This window comes from Thermobia domestica, chromosome 1, assembly GCF_964235325.1.
Source record: "Thermobia domestica chromosome 1, izTheDome1.hap1.1, whole genome shotgun sequence".
Taxonomy (NCBI): Eukaryota; Metazoa; Arthropoda; class Insecta; order Zygentoma; family Lepismatidae; genus Thermobia; species Thermobia domestica.
In genome coordinates, this window is record NC_137454.1 from 295,753,256 (window position 1) to 295,780,959 (window position 27,704).

Below are 27,704 nucleotides of genomic sequence, written 5' to 3' on the forward strand. Positions count from 1 at the left end.
CAGTATACTTGACCATATATATTTTACATACTCTGCGATATTTTATTGTTATACTCATCTGGTTTTAAATTTTATTGTGTACTCGCCTGTTTGAAATATTAAAGATGACTATAGACCTGTTTTAAAATTGTAAATTATTTTTGTAAGTAGTAACGAAATTAGAAGACCAAGAATCTACTACAATTGCTTAGGATTTTCTCCTTTGTAGCCCACTTAATATCTCCTAACTATACTTATTGAGGACTCCGTAACAGTGATACTACATTGTAAGACCAGTTGCATTGTATTTTGTATACAATAGTTTTTTTTTAAATATATATATATATAACATACTACACCTATCGAAATATTACTCGAAATAGTTCTTTGCATCCACTACCCGTGCATGGAACAATCTTCTACCCAGCAATCTCAATCAGTCAATCTATTCAAGAAGTCGGTTGAGCAGACCATCCATGAATCCCTCTAGGCTTACTGATAACTGACAAAAATGCTGATTTTTATTCTTACCTTTTATTTGTTTCTCGTATTCCCTAATGTATCTGAATATATTATGTGTTTACTAATAATAATTTGTGTGGCCGAGTGTGTGTGTGTGAGTGTAATTTTTGTTGTCATTTCAACGTTTTTTTTATTTCTTTCAAGCTTTCCACTGATATCTGTATCGGTGCTATCTGTCAAACACAAACAAAGGTATCGCCTTGGAGGTATCAAGTATCTCATGTAACTGATCGAAGGAAAGTGTTAATACAACATTAATTTGAATCTGTTCAACATTCCTTAAAATCTGAGCCTTGTAATCACTGGATTTCTATGTACACTCACGTCCAAAATGATTGTCGCATATCTATAACTGTCTTCTTGTAAGAATATAATACGATAATGATTTTGCAGGGTACTTTTAATACTGTGTATAATCGGGAAATGTATATTTGTGGCAAATTTCATAGGAAAAGAATTATAAATACGAAAATTAGAATGAGTAAAACAAAATGTTGCTAAATGGACAAGAAAGTTTTATTTTAGTTTTATTGTTCTTATTTACTCCTATTTTGATATTAAATTTGCCACATACATGTCTTTGCCGATTATACAGATACTAGCATTATAAAAAATACCGGGCGAATTCGTTATCAAATTATATTTCTACAACAACATATTTATAGACAAGCGACACGAGTGTACATGAAACATAATAAGACTTGATGAAAAAGTACCATAAATTGAAGATCAAACTTTACAGATTATATTGATGACACCTATGGATCTTCACATACTGGTGTAATGGGAGAAGCTCTGCCAAACGTGTGGTTGCTGAAAATCCGTCTTGAAATGTCGTAACCTGCGTGAAATTTTAAAAGAGTAATTTGAATAAGAATTATTGTATAATGAATAAACCTTCTAAAATCTTCATTAGACGAAGAGGAGAATGTTTTATACTGTACTTAGTTATATTTCAAAGTGATGTTCCCCATTTCTTACTTATACAATTTTTCTTTGTACTACCTTAATGTGCGGGAAATAATGATGAAACTCTTCATCAGATATTTGCCTTTTGTTGTGAGATGATCATTCGGAGTGTTTTATGCAGCAGGCAATGTCGTTGAGATTCAATACTGCCTATTCTGCTACTGGGAAACGTATCAAAACTGCGTAGGATCCACACTGCCTAGGATCCAAACTGCGTACGATCCAAAATGCGTACGACCAAAACTGAAACCGTCGTAGGATCCAAAACAGGTATGGTCATATGATCAAACAATAAAAAAAATTATTTTATAATCACATAATATTAGGTAATAATATTTTTTTGAAGTTATATAAAGAAAAACCCTATATAGTTATATAGGACCAAAACTGCATAGGATCCATACTGCGTAGGATCCACACTGCATAGGATCCAAACTGCGTAGGATCCAAACTATATAGAAACGAAACTGACAAATAAAATAGTGACAAATAGAATTAAATAACAATCATACAGGGGTGTACCCAGGAATTTTTTCTTGGGGGACTATGACTTATTCAGGAGGGCCGGAAAAAACTAATCGAAAGTCTTGTCTCAGCAGGGGCGTCGTTAAGGGGGAGAAAAGGGGAGCCTCTCCTCAAAGTCACTAACTTCTGATCAAGTTGGCAAATGCCTTGTTCAGAAGATTGTCGTTACGTTCAATTGACTTACTTAGCTTTAACATTTTCTTAGTTACCTAATTGCTGTGAATTGTCACTTCTTTTATAGACTTTGAAGGTGGCACAATTGAAGGTTTATGTAACTAGTCTAGACTTTTGCTAGGTGAGCCTTCGTTCCAAATTTACCAACTTCTGAAAGCTGGCAAATTAAAACCCTTATTGGCAATATTTACTTAGAAGAATGCCGCTACGTTCAGCTGACTTATTTGGCTTAACTGTTAGTTACCTAGTTGCTGTGAATTGTCACTTCTTTTATGGGCTTCGCAGTTGACACAGTTGAAGGTTCATGTAATTAGGCCAGGTTTTTGCTAGGTGGGGTTTCGTCCCAAATTTACTGACTTCTGACCAAATTGGAAAATTAAAATGCATTGTTGTCAATATTTACTTAAAAGACTGCCGTTACTTTCAATTGACTTACTTGGCTTAGCATTCTCTTACTTACCCAGTTGCTGTGATTTTCAATTTCTTTATGAACTTGACAGTTGGCACAGTTGAATGTTTATGTAATTATTCTAGTTTTAAGTAGGTGGGAATTTGTCGGCAGATACACGATTTCCTCATCCTACGGCCTCACACCTCATAAACCTACAAACATACCAAACTTCGTAGTTTTTATTCCGATTTCAATTACGGTACCTAAAATATGAGATTTTATACATCCAAAAAGTCTATTTAAATTACTTTTTTTTTTTTTTTTTTTTGTCTCTTTAAAGCTGCTAAAAATGGAAAATATTCACTTTTGGAAATTTTCTATATAGTTCCAGGAGGTTACAAACTTTGCCAAATTTAATCGTTGTAGTCCTACTGGAAGTGCCTAATCATTTTTGGATGTAGAAAATGTTCCATAAATGGCTTCAATTTGAAATAACATAGAATGATTTTCAGTTCCCCATAAAACACAACTAAAGTTTTAAACTGTTATTTCATTAATTAATTAATTAATTAATTTATTTGTTGTAATTGTGATAGACAACCGTATTCAGATCCTACAATACCAAATTTTAATTGTTTTGTTAAATTCCAATTTATGACCCCAGTGGCGTTGTCGCTAACGCTCGCGCCGAACGCAAAAGCGGTGCCGGGTTCGATTCTCAGTAGGGCCACTAGGTCGAAAAGGTGTACAGCTTTTTCAGGCAGCCATCCCGAGTGAGGTTTTTCCTGGGTTTTCCTCATTCACACCAGGCAAATGCCGGGATGGTACCTCACATATAGGCCCGACACCGCTTCCTTTCCCTCCTCATTGTGATTGTAGCAGTCTGGGACTAACGCACAGAAAAGTTCCGAAAAGTGAATATTTTCAGTTTTTAAGGAGTCTAATGGGGAGGGAAAAAACTCCATGTTATTTAAATAAACGTTTTATTGAGACATAAAATAACATGTTTGAAATGGGAATAGGAATTTAAAATTCGGTATGGTTGTAGGCTCATGAGGTGCGAGACCGTAGGCTGAGCAAATTTTGGATTTGGCGACAAAGTCCCACCTAGCCAAAACTAGTCTAATTACATAAACCTTCAACTCTGCCAACTGCCAAGTCAGTAAAAGAGTTGATAGTTCATAGCAACTGGGTACCTGACAAAATGTTAAACCAAGAAAGTCAATTGAACGTGACGACAGTCTTGTAAGTAATAATTGCCAACTATGCATTTTAATTTGCCAACTTGTTCAGAAGTTGGTAAATTTGGGACGAAACTCCACCTAGCCAAAAAAGAGTTAATAGTTCATAGCAACTGGGTAACTGACAAAATGGTAAACCAAGAAAGTCAATTGAACGTGACGACAGTCTTCTAAGTAATAACTGCCAACTAGGCATTTTAATTTGCCAACTTGTTCAGAAGTTGGTAAGTTTGGGACGAAACCCCACCTAGCCAAATACCTAGTCTAATTACATAAACCTTCAACTGTGCCAACTGCCAAGCCCTTAAAAGAAGTGATAATTCACAGCAACTGGGTAACTAAGAAAATGCTAAGCCAAGAAAGTCAATTGAACGCAACGACAGTCTTCTAAGTAATAATTGCCAACTAGGCATTTTAATTTGCCAACTTGTTCAGAAGTTGGTAAACTTGGGACGAAACTCCACCTAGCCAAAAAAGAGTTAATAGTTCATAGCAACTGGGTAACTGACAAAATGGTAAACCAAGAAAGTCAATTGAACGTGACGACAGTCTTCTAAGTAATAACTGCCAACTAGGCATTTTAATTTGCCAACTTGTTCAGAAGTTGGTAAATTTGGGACGAAACCCCACCTAGCCAAAAACCTAGTCTAATTACATAAATCTTCAATTGTGCCAACTGCCAAGTCCGTAAAAGAATTGATAATTCACGAAGAAAATGCCAACTCGATCAGAAGTGGGTGAGGCTCCCCCCTTTCCCTCCTTAGCGACGCCCCTGGTCGTATGCAGTGTGGATCCTACGCAGTTTGGATCCTATGCTGTTTGGATCCTAGGCAGTTTCGGTCGTACGGAGTCCATGAATATAACCCTAATTGATAGCTGCATAGGTTAAACAAATTAAAGATAATAAAAAAACTTAAATTATTTCAGGGCAACGGTGTAGGACCCAAAACTGCGTAAGATCCAAAGTACATAGAATCGAAACTGCATAAGATCCAAACAGGTTTTGAGCTGAATTTTTTGTTCCTACGCAGTTTGGATCATACGCCGCATTCCCGGTTTCATTAGTGTGAAAGATATGAAAGTAGATTTTAGATTAAAATAAAATATGTTAATAAATTAGAAATTGAAAATGCATTCTCTACTTCCCTAGATTTTATTGTATACTCACCTGTTTTAGTTCGTTTTACTTTTGTCAGTATATAAGCTGATTGAACTACGTAAATATTAATAACTTGTGAATGCTTTAGGATGCATATGTAACGTAGAAAAAGAACTCACCTTGCATTCTTCCGTTTTCTAGATCAATATTACTTGTTTTAAGCTCTCTGACGAAGCTTGATGTGTACTCTCGTTAGCAAAAGTTCTATTAATAAATGTAAATTTCGTAAAAATGTCAAATTTTGCTCATGTGTAGCAATAACTTTCATGACATTGTTTTCATTCTTCCCGTAAGGAAATCTAAGGATTAAGATACTTTGCTACAGTTTGCGATGCATATACAGGAATTTCTAATCAACTTCAGCATACAGGAAACACAAAGGCATATTACAGCTTTTCTACAGCATATTACAATGCAAAAACCTGCTTGATTAATAGGATGAAAATTAAATATCATTAAGGAGTACTTACCACAAAATCACTCAAAGTTATCCAATTGTAAACGTTTCGGCAAAATGTTATTGTCGTCTTCAACATACATCTTTTCAGAAAACTAACGTTATCTGTGGAACTACATCCCGGTGTCATTTTCCGACTAGCATTACTTTTCTTCTGGTAGTCTACTATAATATTTTCTGTGTACCTCAAATATTCTTCTTCATGAACATTATAACCGGTATTTCATGTACGAGGGTGATTCAGAAAGTAATGCCTCCAAGCCAGCCTTAGAAAAAAGTAGATGTAAACAAACCCACCTGATTACCAGTGGGTCGATGACCAGTGATTGGTTGTTGGACTCACTGCACTAGTATCCTACCGCAATATAATCTCTACTAAAATAATAATTTCAACTGAATTTATCCTGCATTTTGTGATAAACGCAATATATATAATATTTAACAACAGATGTAGCTTTATTTCAACCTCACGCGTATTTGGACATATAGTATTTACTGCGCATGCGTATGCGTTCGCGCGCCTACCCCACTCATTTAAAATTATAGCAGAATGCAGAGTTTCGTGGCGACGATATGTGACAATAATCCATTTTCGTCTCGTGTTGTAAAACACAAAAGAGGACACAGGAACACCGGTAAGCTCGATTATATAAGGATTTAATAAAATACGTATTTCCAACATAGTGTCAGTGCGTTAATTATTTACCAACCAACTATAGCCTTAACATTGTGGAAATTATGCGACGACAGTAAGCTAGCAGACGATCTTGCTGTTCACGTCTCTGGCTGCCGAAGCACGTGTGAGCCGCGGAGTAAATACATTTCGCTTTGTTTATGTCTACTTTGTTCTAAGGCTGGAAAGAGTTTACAAACATTCTGAACTGTTTATCACTAATGCTCTAATGTTTAAGCTGTAGAATGTCACTTGTTTCACCTTCCTATCTCTTCTTGTTCCAGAGTAATGGAGCAGTCCATGGCATCCAGTGGTGACGTCCGGTTGAAACAGCATTAATTAAAATTCTGACTGAGGAAGATTATGCATCCAGAAACATTTATTGCCGGCGACGAGTCGTGGATAGACCATTACGATGCGAAAACGAAGCGTCGGTCGACGGAGTACCGCCACACGTTCTCTCCTCCGAAAAAAAAACTTCAAAGTTGTCCCATCTGCTGGCAAAGCGTCGTTGACATTCTGCCTCATCCTGCCTATAATCCGGATCTTGCACCCTGCAACTTTTGGCTCTTCTCCAAACTTAAGGATCACCTTAAGGCCAACGCTACAGTTGTAACGTGGAGGTGGAAGCAGCAGCTCGGCAATGGTGTCGCCAGCAGCCACCACAGTTCTTCGCCGAGGGCATGAAAAAAACCTTGTTTTACGTTGGCCATAATGAGGACTATGTTGAAAAATGATGCCATCATTTGTAGCTGACATTTCAAGCTTTCCACTGACACCTGTATCGGTGCTATCTGTCAAACACAAATAAAGGTATCACCTTGGAGGTATCAAGTATCTCATGTAACTGATCGAAGGAAAGTGTTAATACAACATTAATTTGAATCTGTTCAACATTCCTCTAAAAATCTGAGCCTTGTAATCACTGGATTTCTATGTACACTCACGTCCAAAATGATTGTCGCATATCTATAACTGTCTTCTTGTAAGAATATAATACGATAATGATTTTGCAGGGTACTTTTAATACTGTGTATAATCGGGAAATGTATATTTGTGGCAAATTTCATAGGAAAAGAATTATAAATACGAAAATTAGAATGAGTAAAACAAAATGTTGCTAAATGGACAAGAAAGTTTTATTTTAGTTTTATTGTTCTTATTTACTCCTATTTTGATATTAAATTTGCCACATACATTTCTTTGCCGATTATACAGATACTAGCATTATAAAAAATACCGGGCGAATTCGTTATCAAATTATATTTCTACAACAACATATTTATAGACAAGCGACACGAGTGTACATGAAACATAATAAGACTTGATGAAAAAGTACCATAAATTGAAGATCAAACTTTACAGATTATATTGATGACACCTATGGATCTTCACATACTGGTGTAATGGGAGAAGCTCTGCCAAACGTGTGGTTGCTGAAAATCCGTCTTGAAATGTCGTAACCTGCGTGAAATTTTAAAAGAGTAATTTGAATAAGAATTATTGTATAATGAATAAACCTTCTAAAATCTTCATTAGACGAAGAGGAGAATGTTTTATACTGTACTTAGTTATATTTCAAAGTGATGTTCCCCATTTCTTACTTATACAATTTTTCTTTGTACTACCTTAATGTGCGGGAAATAATGATGAAACTCTTCATCAGATATTTGCCTTTTGTTGTGAGATGATCATTCGGAGTGTTTTATGCAGCAGGCAATGTCGTTGAGATTCAATACTGCCTATTCTGCTACTGGGAAACATATTCGGAACAAGAATGATCCCAGAAGAAGCATAGCAACCATATTATATTGTTAATAAAGCATATTATTAGAAAGATAATTGGAATATTGAAAATGCAAAAATCCCATTGCTGAATTTAGGAGAATGATATGAAATATATTACAAATAAAGCATTGAAGGTACTGTTCTCATCAACAAATATATGAAATATAGAAAATATTCTTTCTTTAGAAGAAGGAGAAATAACTAATATCTTTTTTTTTTTTTTTTTTTTAATTTTCACCTTTCATTGCGTACTAGTTAATACATCCCCTTGTACCAAAAATATTGCAGTTGCTAAAGGTAATACCTGGGGAATTTCTTTGTCTGTTTGGTAATGTCATATACGACCAAGCTGTTCAAACATTCCTTGGAAAAATTGAGTGATAATTCTTCTTACAGAAAAAGAAGGTCAGGCATGGGACGAGCTTAAATGGCATCAGTTCAGCAAATAGATTGTACAAATGTATTATCATCTTTTCAACTTCTAACCATATTACACTATTCGTTTTAAAGATAGAACTTTTTGAAACTTTTCCTGGAAAATTTCCGACATATTTATCTTTTAAACGAGCGATTATCAATTCTTTTTAGAAATATTTTGTTTCTTTGCTATGAGCAATCATCTTCCGAAGTTCGCCTTGTCAGTTGATTTATATCCTTATATGAAAAGGCAAACGAAGCAACTTCTATGACGAATACAGAAAATCAAGCATCATGTTTCATAAATAGAGCTAAAAACTTCATAAATATATTTAATAAGGTTTTAAATTACGTATAGTTTTATTATTATGATAACATTGTGTGATATTTAGTTGAATAGTAATGTGCTGTAAATATATATATATATTTGGTCTAGGAATTAATTCGTGCGGGTGGACAAGAGATGGCGCAACGAACGGAGCGTCCCACAGTTCCGTGTATCCACACATGTGTTGCAAACCCCTGTCATCGCGTATCGTTCGTAGTATAGGGCAGTGGATTAAAGCGTCAACAACACCAGTTTGTAGTTAAGTGAACATGGCGCAATTTGTGCCTGATAAAGTGTTTTTGCGGGGTGTCCTGCTGCATTACTTTAACATGCAGAAAAGTGCGACTGAAAGTCATCGTATTTTGGTGGAAGTGTATGGTGACCATGCTCTAGCTGAGCGAACGTGTCAGAAGTGGTTTGCACGGTTTAGAAGTGGTGATTTCGGCTTGGCAGACCAAGAGCGAGCTGGACAGCCAAAAAAATTTCAAGACGAAGAATTGACAGCATTGCTCGAGCAGGATTCGTGTCAAACGCAGGAACAACTTGCAGCAGCATTAGGCGTTGATCAAACTACAGTCTCCAAACGCTTGAAAGCCATGGGAATGATTCAAAAGATGTCACATTGGGTTCCACATGAATTGAAAGACAGAGACGTTGAAAGACGAAAAACCATTTGCGAATTGCTGCTTCAACGACAGAGCAGAAAGGGGTTTCTGCATCGAATTATTACGGGTGATGAGAAGTGGATCCATTACGAGAACCCTAAACGAAAAAAGGCCTGGGTAAAACCAGGTGAACCAGGTCCATCACAACCAAAACGAGATATTCACTGTGCAAAGGTTATGCTGTGCATATGGTGGGATATGAAAGGTGTGGTGTACTATGAGCTGCTGCAACCGGGTGAAACTATGAATGGAGAACGTTATCGACGACAATTAATGCGTTTGAAGCAAGCTCTGGCCAGAACACGACCAGAATGGGAGAACAGACATGATAAACTTATTGTTCAACATGATAACGCTCGCCCACATGTCGCAAAACCGGTCAAAACCTATTTAGAAAATGTCGGATGAGAAGTTTTACCCCACCCGCCGTATTCACCAGACGTTGCTCCTTCGGACTACTACTTGTTCGATTGCATGAACAACGATTTGATTGGACAGCGGTTTACTTCTTCAGAAGATATCGAAACATGGGTCTCTGACTGGATCGCTTCCAAGGAAGAGGACTTCTTTCGCCACGGAATCCGTACATTGCCTGACAGATGGGCGAAAGTGGTGGCTAGCGATGGACAATATTTTTCTTAAGGTATTTATGTATTTTGTGTTTGTACTACAGCTTCAATGTGTGCGTACCAACCGCACGAATTAATTCCTAGACCAAATATATATATATATAATTTTCTGAAGAAAAAAGTCTCACGCTAATAATAATAATAATAATAATAATAATAATAATAATAATAATAAAAATAAACATACCTGTTACATTACATTGGAATTCAGTAATTATTACTATTCAATTTTCTACTTATTGTTATTGCTTTCTTGAAAATGAAATCAATATCGACTAGAATTATTGGTTTCCGCAGAACCAAATTAGAGATTTCATGAATGGTTTCTAGGAAGAATATTTCCCATAGTTCTTGAAGGGGTTAAGGTATAAGTAAGATACAAAGAATAATGAATGTCTACAGTTTAACTTACTGCTTTGTAAGAAGATGGGCGTACCTGATACTGCTACCTGAAAAATCGCCTTTTTTTTCCCAGGGCGTCCTGATAGCAACTAGTCACTTTTCTAGTATCGCACGATACGTGATGCCATCCATACCGTCCTGCTATGGAAAATCGAACATCTCGAAAACTCGTTCCCTTTTATGACCCCTTTTTGGGGATGTATTCGTTCTCTTTTACGACACCCTATTTTCAACCCCTATTTTAACGTAGCAAAAATTACATAAGACTATGAATCCGTAGCAGGGGTGTACTCGTTCCCTTTTATGGTACTTTTTCCAACCCTTATGTAACATAGAGCTTACACAAGCATTGTTTTTAACATAGCAGAGACTATGAACATATAGCAGAGAATAATGTGGGTGTACTCGTTCTCTTTTATGACCCCTTTTTTTAACCCTTATTTTACATAGCAGAAATTACACAAGAAAGGCTACAAGCATTGTTTTTAACATAGCAAAGACTATAAACACAATAGCTATTACGCAAGGCTATAAGGTGGCACTGAGCCAACTGACACATTTCAAACTTAAATATTGCGCAGGCGTTATAACTTACATTGGTTGGCGGAGTGGGAACCGAAGGAGGAAAGAACGACACGTTATATAGTCAATCGCAATGGAACATTGGAGCACAGAACATAGTGTTACCTCAGTTCGTAGTTATTACGTAAGTAAGTCTAGGTCAAAGGTGCGAAATTTTAATGTTAGTCGACATGGTAAGGTTCCGTCTCGAAACACTGGCTTGGGTGAAAAAGTTTGAAGAGGGTCCCTTCTTCGTGACTGCATCTAGATATTCTATCCTTGGTCTTACTCTTTCTGGTTTTCTCTCTACCTTTTCCTCTATCAGCACGGTTATCCAATCGGAGTGCCGGATAAGATGGCCAAGCATGCTGTTTCTTCTTTTTCCTATTATCTTCATGATCTGTCGTCTTTCCTTAGCTTCCTTTAGTACGTCTTCATTCCTTTTCCTTTCGGTCCATGATATGCGCAGCATTCTGCACCAACACCACATTTCAAATGCTTCCACCTTAGATATTTCAACTCTTCTCAGTTTCCAAGTTTCTGATCCGTAAAGCTCCTCGCTTCATACCAGAGTCTTAATAAATCGTTTTCGAACGTTCAGTAACACATTTCTTGATGTTAGCAGTCCTCTTTTGCTATTGAATGTTTGTTTAGCCTGCGCTGTTCTTGAACTTACATCTTTTTCACTTCTTCCGTCTGAGGATATTAAATAGGGGAACGTCTTAAGGTCTGCGATTTTCTCTCCCTCTAGCCATACGTTTGCTCCTTCCTGTCCTGCTCTTGTTCACTTTATCATTTTGGTTTTCTTCTTATTTATCTTCATTGTGTATGTTTTTTCCAGTTGGTCGTTCAAGTTTGAAAGTGCTTCCTGCAAGTCCTTTTCGTTATCAGTGCTATGTCATCAGCAAATCTTATTGTGCTGAAAACCAGGCCATTTACTTTTACGCCTTTCTCGTTTTTATCAAAGAATTCTTTCATAGCCTCTTCTATATAGGAGACGTTGAACAGGAGAGGTGAAAGTCCACATCCTTGCCTTACTCCTTTACTTATTCTTGCTTCCTTCTGATCTCTTCCTATAACAGTTCTCTGGTTCTTGTAAAGTTGGTATATTATTCTTCTGTCACTGTAATCCACCTTCAGATTCTTCAGCGCTCTGAACATAATATTCCAATCCCCTTTGTTCAGTACCTATATATTATCATATAAAGGTTAGTCATATTAAATTTTGTTTAAATTTCTTTCTGATAACTCACTCTCCTTTTTCTTATTTCTCCGTTTTTGTAATGTAATCTTGAATGTTATGATTTCGTAATCTTATTTTATAATATTGTACTTTTTTCAATATTGGCTTGGTATCTTTGTCGTGGTTACATGAAAGACAGTTCTAGGCTGAACTTGAATTTTAAACAAACACAGTTTAATGTACTGCTTATATTACTGCAAAATATCAGAAATTATTTTTGTTACCGTTGTAGAATAATTTTGGCAAGTATTCAGCCCTTTTGTCTTTGTAGAAAAACATAATATGGTTGCTCTTAAATGTGTTTAGTTAGCATTACCACCATACGCTATATTATTGAAATTAATTGAATAAAATAGACGCTGTTTGTATTGGTATATAGATCTGTAGAAGTTATTGAACCTGAAGGTTATATAGTCTTAAAGAGTATATTGATATCTTTGAAAATTTTGCGTAAGTTGCTCTAGGTATTTATCTATCATTTCAGGAACAAGAATGGGAGGCCAATTCCTTTTAGACACCCAGATTTCTCAGATGAGCAGATTAATAAATTGCAACAAGCAACGAAGAAAATGTTCTATTCAGAGCAGAAGTCAGATTTAAGTAAACTAGGATCACATGAACGAATTGATAAGGCAAGACTTTCACAGCTCTTCGTTGATCTTGGTGATTGCAAAAATTTATTACGGAATGTAGAAAGCGAGGGAGTAAATGACGGTAAGTAAATGTGTAATTTTCTCATTAGAGTTGCTTATAATGAAAGAGCACTATAATTGGCAGAGGGTTTAAAGGAATGTGATTCAAGATAAACGTAAAGTGGTGAAAAAAAAAAAATGAAAAAATTATGTTATATCAGGACCTTGAAAGAGAAAGGGCCCGAAATATCGATTTTTTTCCCTCGCATTGGACAGGTCTGTACAAAACACAGATACCGCGTTTTGCCCTCGTTTGCCCTAAGTTTAAAGGCGGATTTTCATGTGTCCTTTACCTCCGTGAGTTGCGAGCGATTGTGCTAAACAGCCAATGAAATCACGCATTGGAGATGGCGCGCTACACTCGCGTCAGAGTAGAAATTTGTTCAATTCTGACGGAAGTAGCGCGCGTACACTCTGACTAACATGGCGGAGGTAAGAACAACGTTTAAAGAACTGCTCGTAGAACAAGTAAGAGAAAACAAAATTTGGAAAACCTTAAGTATCCGAAATACAAGGATTCAGTATTAAGGACAAAAACATGCCATCAAATTGCTGAAAATATTGGTATCGATGGTTAGTACTTTTATATTTGTGTAACTAATTAGTTGTATTACCGAGAACAATAGATAGTTCATACAATAACTGGTATGTACAAATTATCAATCCCTATATAAAATAAAAGCAATGTAATTTGAAACATGCTTTAGTATGATTTATAAATATTTTTATTTGTTTTATAAAATTTATCCGGATCGGATTTTAATTCAAAGAAAAGGTTCCTGTATATTCCGTATTCTCGTCGAAGCTAGAAAATGGGGTGAACCCACCACATTTTCCTAACATACTTCTGACGGCGGCGTTTTGAAATATAATATATTCCAGCTAAAACGATAGCTCTCCTTCAGGAATCCATTATCACAAACTAAAGTCGCAAACTTTCTATTTTACGCATGCGCATTAGCTAGCGAGTAGTAATTTGGCGCAATACACGCACGGATGTATGAAAACGAAAATAATTTACGGTGAATACGCTACATGTGATGCTTCCGTTCTAACGCGGGCATGAAAATCCGCCTTTTCACACAGTTTCAAGATAAACAAAGATTCGCTCATGGCATCTTAATGTACGTGTAAAATTTTTAGCTCGATTTCAGAATTCGCCCTTTCTCTTCCAAAATCCTGATATGTCCTCCACGATTTGCTTTGCATCATCGCACTTTCTCGATGAAATTCATAATCATTTTTTCACATCCTATCGAGGTAGCTAATGTTAAATTCAGCTTCCTCTGTAAGGTCTTGCACTGTTCTGAATTTGTTTGCGGTAAACCCGTGATTTCAGAAACCCCCAAACTAAGTAGTAAGGAGTAAGGTCACGCGAGCTAGTACTCGGTCTGTGAATTTCTCATGAAGCAAGCAATTGTATTATGGGAGGAGTGACAGCGCCATCTGATTGATACCACATGCGTTCAACATATTGAGATACTGTTCCTCATCAACTGTAACGGTATTTCGATCCTCGTCGTGAAAAATGTAAGACTTCACTGCACCAACCCAAAATCCACACCACAAAGTAACTCGCTATGGATGCTAGGGGGCCGCGGTGGCTCAGTGGTAGAGCGTTCACCTCTGGTGCTAGGGGTCTCGGGTTCGATCCCAGCCCCCGCCAAGTGAACTTTGTGGTGGACAAACACCGTGTGCGTGGGTTTTCTCGGGGTTCTCCCGTTTCCTCCCACTTTCTTCATTCCACCATTTCATTCATTACTCATCATCACCGTCTCTAACCTAACCGGCATAACCGTGGGACGTAAAACTCAAAGATTTCATTTCATTTTTTTCGCTATGGATGCTATGGTCTCTCTCCCATTTCTCGAAAATATTCTGTCGCCCAATTGCGACAGTTTTGTTTGCTGACATCACCGTTCAGATAAAAAATGTGCTTCGTCTCTAACCATTATATTTCTTGCAAAATCTTCACCCAATCGTTGCGTCCTCAGGACCCATTCGGCAAAGTTTCTCCTTTGAAGATGATGATTTGGTTTCAATTCCTAATTTAAGTGAATTTTATTCGCATGCATGTTCAGATCTTCCGTTAGAATACGGCGTAGGGAACTTTTTGAGATTCTCACCTGTTGTGAACGAAGGTTTTTTTTTTTTTTTTTTTAAGTTGCAATAACACTGTCACGTACAATAGCGGTTTTGAACAAGTGGTGACTTAATGCTTGCTATCGAACCCGTGTCCTCAGATTTCTTTATCAATCTATGAACTGTTGTTTCGTTAGAAGCACTTTCACGTTGAAAGATTACACTTTGCTTTCTAACATTCTGTACTAACACTCGCAGTTCTTGTAATGAATTTTCACAATCAAAACTCGATGTTCCTTTGTGTAGCGCTTCATGTTGACAAAGCCGCAACAAAGTTGCGAAATGAACTGACAGTGATAAAATTCTAGTGTTGCCAGGTAAAATCAAACTTGACATTCTTAAACCGAAGCATTTTCCTGTTCTAAGCTTGTAAAAATAAATTCCATTTTCTGGAAATTTAACGTCTTTTTGGGCATGCTAAATCTGGCGTTCGTGTTGGAACATCCTTTGTTGTATTTAAGATTCCCATCCTTGAGTTCTTTTATTTATTTATTTTCTTTTTCTGTCCTTTCAGACTATATTCCTACAAATGAGGACATCATTTCTTTACTTGTGACGCAAGCTATACAAGCAGAGCAACAACTAATTAAAGTCCAACAGAAATTGACTAATGCAGAACAAGCGATAAAAAGCAAAGATGCTGAAATAGCTCAGTTAAAAGAAAAGGTGAGTTAAAAGGTATAACAAGTAGGAACATAATGTTTTGGAATATTGAAGGAACTTAATTATATATCATCATGGAACTCCGGCACTCATCATCATGGAACTAAAATTACCATAACTTCCTTATTTTTCAAGTTATTGGGCTCATCCAGGTATCAAATGAAAGCTTTAATTTTTGCTCTTTCAGTAGATCCTAAGAAACCTTGCAAAAAGTTACACTGTCAAACATTAATGGGCATACAAAGCAAACTTTAGGGCTTTTTACAAATTGTGTCATTGCTCAAAAGTTACAACAATGAAACTTTTGAAACTTTTTTTTTTATAGAATCATTTTAGCACACATGATATGGTTAAAATATAAAAAGGATGCTTTTGGTATTTATTATTATTATTATTATTATTATTATTATTATTATTATTATTATTATTATTATTATTATTATTATTATTATTATTATTATTATTGTATTTTACAAGTACAGAAATATACAGTTTTAGGTTTTGTTACAAATTGTGTCATTGCTTATAAGTTACAACTATAAAGCTTTTGAAACCTTTTTATAGAATCATTTTAGCTCATACATGATATGGTTAAAATATAGAAAAGATGTTTTTGGTATTTTTGTAATTATTATTTTTGTACATCAGACTGCAATTCATGACTCTGAGCCTTCTACATTCTACTGGCCAGAAAATGGAGACTTTTGTTCAGTGCCTTTTGAAAATATCATCTGGGAAGTGCCTGCTCCATCTCTTATAAGCCAATCAGCCCGGAATTACGCAATTAAAAGCAAAATTACAAAAGACGTATCATCATTGAAAACAATGAGCTGTGAAATATAGGACACAACATTTTCTATGTAAATCTGTGTTATTCTGAGAAGTATTACTGGTATGTATGTTTATTGTCTTCATCTATGTACATTAGTTTATTATTTCTTATTTTTGTTGATAGGTTTTCTAATAATAATTCAACTCCTTACATTGAATGGTCTCCATTTTCCATTCACAAAGCCACAAAATTATTTAAAAAAAAAAAAAGACCACCCTTTTTGTTATTTAACCATACCAAGTAAATGCGAACTAATCCTATAAAAAGTTTAAAAAAAAAGTTTGATAGTTAACTTGTAAGCAATTGTACAATTGGAAAAAAAAAGAAAGAAATTCATAGTTAAAGTACAAAAAAATAATATTATGGTAATACCAGAACTACACAATATACCAGTTTTATTTTTAACCACACTTAATATTTACTAAGATGATTATTTGAAAAGTTCCAAAGTGTGACAGTTATCACTTCAGGGGAATGGCATAATCTGTCAACGACACTATATTTCCGTACATTTAACATATAATAATAATAATAATAATAATAATAATAATAATAATAATAATAATAATAATAATAATAATAATAATAATAATAATAATAATAATTGCAAAAATATCAAAAACACCCTTTTTATTTTTAACCATACCATGTATGTGCTGAAATGATTCTACACAAAACAAGTTTCAAAAGTTTCATATTTGTAACTTATGATCAATGACACAATTTGTAACAAAACCTAAAACTGTATATTTCGGTACTTGTAAAATACAAAAATAATAATAATAAGAATCACAAAAATACCAAAAGCATCCGTTTTATATTTTAACCATATCATGTATGTGCTATAAAAAAAAAAAAAAAAAAAAAAAAAAAAAAAAAAAAAAAAAAAAGTATCTAAAGCTTCATAGTTGTAACGTATGAGCAATAACACAATCTGTAACAAAACCTAAAACTGTATATTTCCTTACATGTAAAATACAATATAATAATAATAATGATTACAAAAATAAAAAAAAACACTCTTTTTATTTTTAACCATATCATGTACATGCTAAGATGAATGTATAAAAAAAAGTTTCATAGTTACAACTTTTAAAAATGGTACAATTAAAAAAAAGATTTGTATGCCCATTAATATTTGACAGTGTAACTTTTTGCAAGATTTCTTAGGATTCTGAAAGAGCAAAAATTTAGCTTTCATTTGACATCTGGATGAGCCCAATAACTTGAAAAATAAGGAAGTTATGGTAATTTTAGTTCCATGATGATGAGTGCCGGAAAGTGAAATTTACGCCAAATTCACATTTTTCACAAATTTCTCCCCGGCCCATTTCTCATCTAAAAATCGGAAAAAAATAATTTAGCCTCGTTTCATTGGTATTTATGTATGAAAAAAATGTGAAGAGAATCTGAGACATTGAAGCACGGTCATGTTTTAAAGTTAGGTGATTTGACATGAAATAACTCGTAGGCTAAATTTTATGATCCTATCAATATTTTTTGAGTTACAACAAATTATCTATTGTAGTTACAAGAATCATGGAAATACCTTAAGCAACCTATCTAGTACGGCGTTGGACCACTTTCAGTCTGTCTGTATGGGCTATTGTAGTGCAGCTTGTATTTGTCACACAGTTGACGAATGTAATCCGTGATTCCGGAGAAGTTGAACTATTTCTTAACTGCAGTGAAGTAATCAATTGCATCAGCTGTGATAGAGAAAGAAATCTGTACCAGACTCACTGCTCTAAAACAGGCTATATTTGTTCCATAGTGTTCCAAGACTTGGGGAGATTTTGAATTTCACTTAGATGTTCTTCAAACGATGCGTGATTAGATTTGGCTGTGTGTATTGACCGATTGTAAACTTGGTAGATTGTGTCGTTGTTAGGTAACATCTGTATTTTGAGGTGCTCCTGGTAACCTAAAATGTACACACAATCAGAATCAGTATAATAGAATCAACGTAATACTTTCGCAGCCCACAGCAGCACAGAGCTACCGCTGTGTTTAACGATATGCGTAGGCAGTCCGGAGAATACACCTCTGGGTGTTTGTTATGCATATACATGCTCGGCCTGTTGTGGGAACAAGGAAAAGGATAATTCATTGAATCATATTATTGTGTCCTAATCATCAGTAGTCCATGTTTTATGCTTTTTTGTACTGCGTTGACGGTAATGATCGGGAATCTTGAAATCGCTACCCGATCGCAAATGTTAAGGTTACGTAGCACTAATCGGAGTCTTGATTATAGAAATAGCTCGTCACAGATGCCAAATGAGTCCTTGAGTTAGTTGTGCCGCATTAGCATTTTTGTGTCTGACGATCCTTGTCATACTTTGACCTGCTTTCCATTCCCTTCTCGGACGGCGTCTTGCCATGTGTTCTGCATGCTTTCATCGCTTTGTACGCTTATTCTGGATACACATAACACAATGGTAGTTTTTTAATTATTTTCTTTTATTGTCACCATCGTAAATTTGATGGTCATACGTAGAACATGATGCGTAATCAAAACAATAAGAGAAAAGCTGGTACATAGCAAATACTTATGCCAAAGGCACCTCACACTCCTTAAAAGAGCGCCTATGTAAATTCTGACGCGATAATTGACAATATTGAGAACGGAGATATACCTTGTAATGTGTAACGGAACATCGGGGTTAATTATGATGAATATAGTCTAGTGTATATCTAATAAACCAAACCATAAGTGAGTTTTGTGGCTGAGGCGTCCAGTAAAATCCAGGCTACATAAAGACTAAAGCAATCTATTGGTATATTCTGTGTAAGGTTCGTCGTAAATGCACTTGGATATCAATTATGACTTGACAGCCTGTCATGTGTAGGAAAATATCAAGAATCAATATATACCAGATACTGTAGATATAGACTGATAAGACGGGCGCGTACAAATTGCCCCAGATGTGTGATTATACCTTTAATCTTTAATAGGCAGATGGGAGATGATCCGTGGAGTATGATGCTCATCCTTCTCCTCTCGTAAACAGCGATACAGGGCTTTGTGACTGATACTGAAAATCCTGCTTGTCGACATAAGCCAAAAGGAGAATCAGAGAACATACATATTTAGGACAACAGCTTTCCACAGATAAATCCGGTAGATTATTGATTTGAAAGGTCACGTGCCTGCGCCTTGTCGTGGTTCAATTCATTTGACAATATTATTGATAAGCAGTATGAAGTAAATAACTAGAACACGTGGTCTGTTGGCGTATTAGCAAATTCAAGCATCCGTATAAACATGGGAGATATAAAATATTCCGAACAATGCGAAAATTGAATTCAGACAAAATAAACCATTCGAAAAGGAACTGTATTTTCCAGACATATTACACTGGTATGGAGCTAATGTGCGCAGTATATCACAACTTCGCACACAAGTAGATATTAAGATACCAAATTCGCGGTATGAGATCTAAGCCCGGCTCACACGAACTGACAGAATGCCCCCCAAAATGCTTAACATCTCCAGTACCCTTTAACCATTTTCGCAACAAAGCAATGCGGAGAAACTGCTACCACTCAACTGAAAAAAAAAAAAAAAAGTCTAATTTCCAGTCAACATGAATGTTCGTGATCGTGCAGTAGTAGTATACATAGGGCTGCAAGTACTAAAGAAACGCATGAAAAATAGAAAGTATTAACTGTAGAAAGTTTAGTAATAAAAACAGTAAAAAATTCGATTTTAGGGATAATTTTTTAACCCCTATATTTCCTTAGGATGCGCCCTTTAATCAAGTTGACATGATAAAAAGCCAGCTGGGGGTAGATACTATGTTCCAAATGCATTGCAAACGGTTCAACCATTTTTCAGTGATGTGATCACAAACAACAGACGTCAATTTCAATGTGACGATAAAATAGAAAATTTCCCTCTTCCCCTTAAAACGAAAGAAAGAAACGCGGGGACTTGTGCCCCTTTATTTTTAATAAGGAGTTTATGCACAAAATTTCATTTTCCTAACTTGACAGGCTCGTGAGACATGTATTTTTTGGCATACATTTTGAATCCCTTCTACGCTTTTAGAATGCGCCCTGTAATGATCGTAACAAGATAGAAAGTTAGATCGAGGTAGATACTATGTTCCTGTACAATTATTTCTTCTTGATATTATCAGAAACAACAGGCAAACTCCCTCGTAGTTATATGGTTAGCATACGCGACTTCGGCGTTGGAGACCCGCGTTCGATTCCCGGCGAGACCATGTGGTTCGGATCCCACATTGAACTGTCTCATATAGTCTTGCTGCTGAAACGGACTCAGAACATCAATCCAGCTAACAAACAGCAGTCAGTATTGAAATAAGAACTGAAGTTTTCTTGTGTCGTGATGAGTACAGTAGTTGTCGGGCTAACAACCAGGTAAATTCACCGTTGTCCGACGTTTCGAGAACTGACTACATTGTTCTTATCCCATGTAATCACCTTTCTCGCCTGTTTGGCCAGTGTGTTTATGGAGGATTTTGAACATCATATTTTACAATCAATACCTCTGAAGCCAGCCTACTGAAGATATGTTGACTACATCTTTGTTATGTGAACCCACGGAGAGCACTCTTTCCGAACGTTTCTAGATTTCCTGAGTACACGCATCCTAACATCAAGTCTACTGTGGAAATAGAAATCTTTGGACATGCTGATTAGAAGAAAATCTGACGGCAGCCTAGGACACAGTGTATACAGAAAAATCACACATACGTTTCTTTACCTCAACAACAATAGTTTTCGAGCTCCTTCGTGGCTAAGCGCTTAGCGTACACGCCAGTGGCGTGGGAGACCCAGGTTCGATTCCAGGCGGGAGCTTATGTTCGGATTCCACGTTAATCATTAGGTCCACGTCTCATATAGCCTCACTGCTGAAAAGGACTTAAACTCAAAATCAACTCAACTAAATAGTTTTCATCATAGGTCTCAACGCATGACAGTAATTGACATATTGGTGTACGGAACCCTAGCCATATAAGATGAACATAGCGTACAAATCAAATTCCGATCTCGAGCATCTAAAAACCACCTTACTTCAAAATGATTACAGCAAGAAGAAGCCTAAAAGGGGCCGCTACCAGGCTGCATCTTCCAGAGCATCAGAAAAAGAAGATCGAAGAGAAACTGCCTGTCTGCCATACACTGACAACTTGCCAGGAAAGCTAAGTAGAATCGTAACAAAACACAGGATAGAAACTATTCAAAAAGCTCTTGCCAAACTCAGATCTCTGCTACGTCCAGTTAAAGGCCTTAGAACACCGGAAGTGCATCGCATTCCATGCGAATGTAGTAAAACATTCGATAGGCTGGACACACTGCTGAAATTTACCGCAAAGAACATTCTGATTATATTAAACGGCATCAAGTAGAAAAATGGGGACTAGCAGAACATAGTGTGATTGAGGAACGTAACATCTCTTTTTAAGAAACCACTTTGCTAGGAAAGTGTTCAGGCTACTAGGAGAGAAAAGTCAAGGAAGGCATAGCAATACTGGATCAAGACAACAGGCTTAACACAGAGATACCGGCCTACAGCTTAGCCAAACATGGGTTTCATTTATTGGAACATCAACGAAAACAATACAACCAATCAAACTCTGCGTACAAACTCAGCCAACCAACCAGTCAGAATGAGACCATGGTTTGACGCTGATTTGTCGTTTCTATCGACCAAGCACATTTCGCCTTTTTCTTGTCAGTAGCTATATAAGGAATGTTTCTGTTTGGTTCTCTCATAATATATTCTGAAAGTGAGACCAATGTGATCACTTCTTGAAACGTTGGCCAATGCTGAATTTATCTTATTATTAACCCGAGAATTACTGTATTCAATAGGCAACGTTGCTTTCAATATGAAGAAATAAATCATAGAAAATGGCCCCTCCCCCTCTTTCTACTTAAAACCGAAATCTTCGAAAATACTGGGACACGGGTCAGTTTATCTTAATGAGGAGTTTATATATCAAGTTTAATCTTCTTACTTGACAGAATCGTGAGATACTTAGCATTTCACATATCCCTCATGCTCTTCCTTAGTATACACATTATAATCAAAGTAACGTGAGAAAACCCAGTTCGAGGCAAGTGACATCTGGTTTCAAAAATTCATTTCAGCGCTCGCCTTCCTTGTCCCTACTCTATCGTCGTCACTGATGAAAACCGTCGTTCATGAGTTCTCTCTCAGAAAGCTCTGCGAAGTTTGGAAATAAGGTACAGTAAATTTCAACCCATACCGAATCTTTTTGTTATTGTCTTTATATTCCTCATTGGATATCCTAAACACAGGGCATCTTTTCCACTTCCATAATGAATAGTTTTGTGCAATGTTGAACGCAAGTGAGGTTTTGGGGTTTTAACCTCCTCCCTCTCCTCTTAGGCTTGATGATACATAATAGTAAACATTTACCAAATTAAGATACATATACAAATACCTGAAATATGAACTTGGAAGCTTGAACATCCCCTCCTTAACGCACTTCTGCGTATGCCACTTCTTCTCTGTCTGTTTTATCCACAGAGCAAGTGAGGTTTTGGGGTTTTAACCTCCTCCCTCTCCTCTTAGGCTTGATGATACATAATAGTAAACATTTACCAAATTAAGATACATATACAAATACCTGAAATATGAACTTGGAAGCTTGAACATCCCCTCCTTAACGCACTTCTGCGTATGCCACTTCTTCTCTGTCTGTTTTATCCACATCTTTATCACCCATCTTCACTTGCGGAAACAACTTATAAAATAAACAAATTCTAGAACTCGGGACCACGAGGTGTGAATCAAAGCACAAAGCAAATCACGTGGTTATTCAGCTCAGCAGGTAAGTCGTTCGTGTATAAATGATACCGTTTGGTGCAATAGTAATAGCAGTAGGCTCAGTCGTCGTTAAGCATTATGTCTGCTATAGGCAATGCTTACGGAGTGCTTCTAGAGTGCTTAAGACATTCAGCATCAGCAGGCTAGTCAGTCTGTGTGCAGATCCCATCACTTCCTTTAGACATAGCAAACAGTACTATATGAAGTGCTGAAACGTTAAGCAATCTTTAAGCACTCTGTTAGTCCATGTGAATCCGGGGTAAATCACGCCCTTTTAAGGTCGCGAAACACATTGCAACTTTGCAGAATGAGAGCCCACACATCATAACGACCGCTGTCAGCTTTAGTAAAAACTATGCTTAACGCCTTAAGGTTATCTACCGTGGCTATAGGAAACGTTGTCTGGCACTTAAATAATGAGGAGCAGTCATCATTTTTGTTTTTGCGTAATTTACTTGCATCCCACTAATCTTGCCAAATTGGTCCAAAATATGAAGTAGAGCGATGAGTTGTGATCGTGACGTGAAACTCACTGTCATATCATCTCTGAATGCTTAAACATGAAGTTATAAAAGAGGATCCAAAATCAAAATAAAGAACAGCGCTGAGATTGGGCATCCCTGCTCAATTTCACGACGCGACAATATAGCAGCAGAGGCAAAACCAGTAACGTAAATTGTCGCCATCACAGTAGAGTAAAGAGAGTGAATCATAGAAATAAAAAAGGGGGGATTATAACATCTCATCATTTGTAATAAATAGACATAGACAACACTGTTAAAGGCGTGTCTAATGACAAGACACTGGCAGCTCGCTGGTTAGACACTTGAAAACAACTGATAATGCCACGTTAACTTGGAAAGTGTCGAATAAACATTCTTGGTATCCTGAAAGACAGCTTGATGTGAACTGATAATAAAAGGGAACATTGTTTATCCTGTACAAGTATGCCATAAGTTTGAATAAGAGAAAGCTTGAAATCATTCTTAAGAAGGGAATTTGTCCGAGGTATTCCTTTTGGGTGTTTTAGGAGTGAGAACCCAGTACCGTCATTCTGGACAAAAGCAGGGTGAAGAAGACCAATCACCCCATCTTGTAAAAATATAAAACAGTCGGTCTGATTCTGGATACAAATTGAGGCCTGTCTGTCACAACACTGTTTTTTTTTTTTTTTTTTTTTTTTCACGGGGGCGAGCAATTTATCTTATTGGCGAATATCGGAAACTAGTGATGAAGTGTTGGAAAAATGTGGAAAAACACTGCCGAAAAAAATCACTAAATGCGCAACATATGGGGGCGTACCCGATTGATCCGTTGCAGCAGACGTTTAAGAATTTCCATGTGTATAGCGACATTTAACGTGATGCCCTCAGGGAGGAATTCTCTTTGGATGAGACCGTCAAAGTCGAAGAACACCACGAACATTGTTTTGATGCGGGATCTCTCACTTCGCACTTTCGTGCGTTTCGGCGACACTGGACCTCGCTTCTCCATACTTTGACGCTGCCTTCGGGATTGTACCTTAGGCCTTAGGCACTAGATCTCGTCGCGCAATGGTTTTCAGGAAATTTGGGTCTCCACCCGCCATATCGATGAGGTCTCAAAGAGGTGACAAGCCGAAGTTACATTTGTTTCGGCGTCAAAGTGTGAGCAAGAGTCGGGAGCAAAGCTTGCGTATACCCAAATATTGGGTTTCTGTGAAATGGGCCGTCTCACGAACAATTTCCACTTGCTCCACTATCATTCACACTGACACATGACGATTCTGGCCCAAAAGTGCTTTCTATACGTTGTCCCGGCTGTACGTGCAGTTGCAGGCCGGCCAGTTAGGAGGGCGTCTTCGACAGTGTCCCACCCTTCTCGGAAATGTTTAAACCACTCATAAACACAACTCAAGGTGACAGCACGTTCTTCGTAAACTGTTGTGAGCATTGCATGAGTCTCTTTCGATGATTTTTTTCCAAGTTTGAAACAGAACAGCATATTCATTGGCTGCTCTATTTTGGTATCCATTTTTAGTTTCGACCGCGCGAACTACACCTTCACTCTACAATATGCTGTTTACAAACTATAAGCACCGCAGCTCGGAAAACTTGTTCAGATATGTCTTAATCTCTTCGGCGCAGGATGCAGCGGTGGCACATTCTTACGACCGTGAGCAGTATGATGTCATTCACCGAACTTTCAGGACAGAGGTTGTATAACATTCCCTAGCTTCCGTGTAACCTGCGCAGTAAAAAGAAATGTTGGTTACCAATAATAAGAGGATATGGAATCACTTGATCCCCGTCACTGTCTTCCGCCAGAGTTTATCATTAATTGAAACCATAAAATTACCTAGGTAGATATATTATGCGGTCTGTACTAATCTAATAAGAATCTACTTAAATTATAATGCAATTACTGATTTATACGTAGTATTATGTAAAATTAGTTAAAATACTAATCCAAGCATTTATTTAATTTTATTCAATGTTTGGTATCATAAACTAATATTAAAATTGCCAGATAATACTCACCAGCGAGTACACGAATGTAGAAATTCTGAAGTGAAGTCCTTGAGATAATAATTCGTCATCTCTTGAGTAAATTTCCATTGTTTTTTTCTTTCTTTCTTCTAGAAACCGGTTCTTTGAACTCTTAATTTTTGCAAATTCGAAGGACATCGTAGAAAAGCTTCCTTCTGTAGGGATTCAACATGCATGAAATCTCTTACAGGAGAACATAGAGCATTTATCATCAGTTGAGTGGTGCATTAGAGCTAATCTCATTTCTAAGAATATTCTTTCGCAGTTACTTTTGTTAAATCATTAATCCGTATGACGTGCTCAGGATCTTGCATCAAAATTTGTTTTTACCATTTCTATTACTGTATTATTCTGTACTCCGATGATTTTGAACAGAAATATTAAGATGACGAAAAGAAAACTATTATGCATATTCGTTAGAACGAGTTTTTAGATATAGGAGCTTAGCAACCACATTGCATTGTTTGTAACAGAGAATCTGAAAATAGTTATATTAATTCTGTATAAAATCATTGTTGTTCTAACCAAGTGATCATTATAAGTAATCACTTTAGAAGTATTGCTTTCTATCACAAATGAGTTAATTAAAAAAAAAAAAATCAATTTTGTTTTTAAGTAATCATAGCTTACGTTCCGAAAAAGTATATTGAATTTTCTTCACAAAGCAATTGGTATATTTCTTTGTAACAGATATGTTGGACTTAAATTACTATACGTGATGTCATTATAAATATAAGACTTACACAAATACATTTATCAAATGAGACCGACGGTTGAGTAACGAACTTCGGATTTGTTAAGTTGTGCTGTCTTTTTTTTTTTTTTTTTTTTAATCGTGTTTCCGAAACATATTCGATTCGAAACATTTGAGAGTATGAATATTTATATAAAGGAAGTAATTGATGCATTCTTAATACTATTCTAAAAAGTGGTAGTGTGAACCTACCCTGTTTATTGCGTCTGCTAGTGTTTTCTTGTATGGTTTCATTCACTCTGAGATTTTTCCAACAGTTTGTTACGCCTTGAGGATCGAATCATCTTATGAAACATCTTTCTTTGTAGGTGCAAGATGCAATCATTGGACAACTGACCTTTTAATAAACTTCGTTTTGTGGAAAAAAAAATATATATTGCAGATTTCTTGATGAAAGTACTGAAGATTTTAGTTATCTCCTATGCGCATGAATTATCTGTAAGTCTCACTTGGCACTACTTCTTCATTTCTTGAAGATAATTTTATATATAACGTAAAACCTCCACAATATGTACTTTATTTTGTACCGTAAATTCGGACCATTTGGACTGTAGATGAACTCTTCTGACGAAGAAATTTCTCTTGTTGTTTTGAACCTTTCCAGCATAGTTCATTCTGTATCTTCCCATGAACTGTGTAAACTACCAAATGGACTAGTAATTGTTTGTAACGAAATTCGTTGATTAAGATTTCTAGAAAGTTACGTATTTTGTATGTTGGTAGTCACCTAGTGTGTGTAGTCATTGGTTTCTGGATAGAAACTCAGTGATGGAGTGAACTAAATATGCTACTTCCAATGCATAAAGCACATGTAAGTATAATGCCCTGTGGATTGACAAACAAAAAGAACATCTATGATGCGCAGGACATGTGCACTGTGGAATAATTACTGTACCTCCTTACCGGTGACTGTATTTGATTACATAGGGACAATTCTGAACAGTCAAATACAAATACTGGAATCTTGTTTCTGTTCATTCATCTGACATCTAAGTTGTGGTGTTTCTGTTTGTTCATAGTGTGTCTAAGGATCACATATGACATACATTACAGCAATATCTGGATCTTCACTAATCTGACAAGAATCACACAATTATCAACTACATTTAACATATCTGATCATTGGAGCATTATTATAACA

At 36.3% G+C, this 27,704-nt stretch overlaps 1 protein-coding gene across 7 annotated transcripts in view; it reads left to right on the forward strand.

Annotated features, from left to right (window-relative positions):
• Nucleotides 1-27,704, forward strand: part of LOC145661522 (UBX domain-containing protein 11-like) — a 136,708-nt gene that overhangs the window by 11,007 nt on the left and 97,997 nt on the right. For all 7 annotated transcript variants that reach the window (XR_014126897.1, XR_014126898.1, XM_081726840.1 and 4 more), the window contains exons 3-4: nt 12,608-12,837; nt 15,472-15,623. Coding sequence is in view for 5 of the 7 variants with exons in the window: in XM_081726840.1 (XP_081582966.1) it covers nt 12,608-12,837; nt 15,472-15,623 (382 nt within the window). In the remaining 2 variants the exon portion in view is untranslated. The remainder of the gene's footprint in view (nt 1-12,607; nt 12,838-15,471; nt 15,624-27,704) is intronic.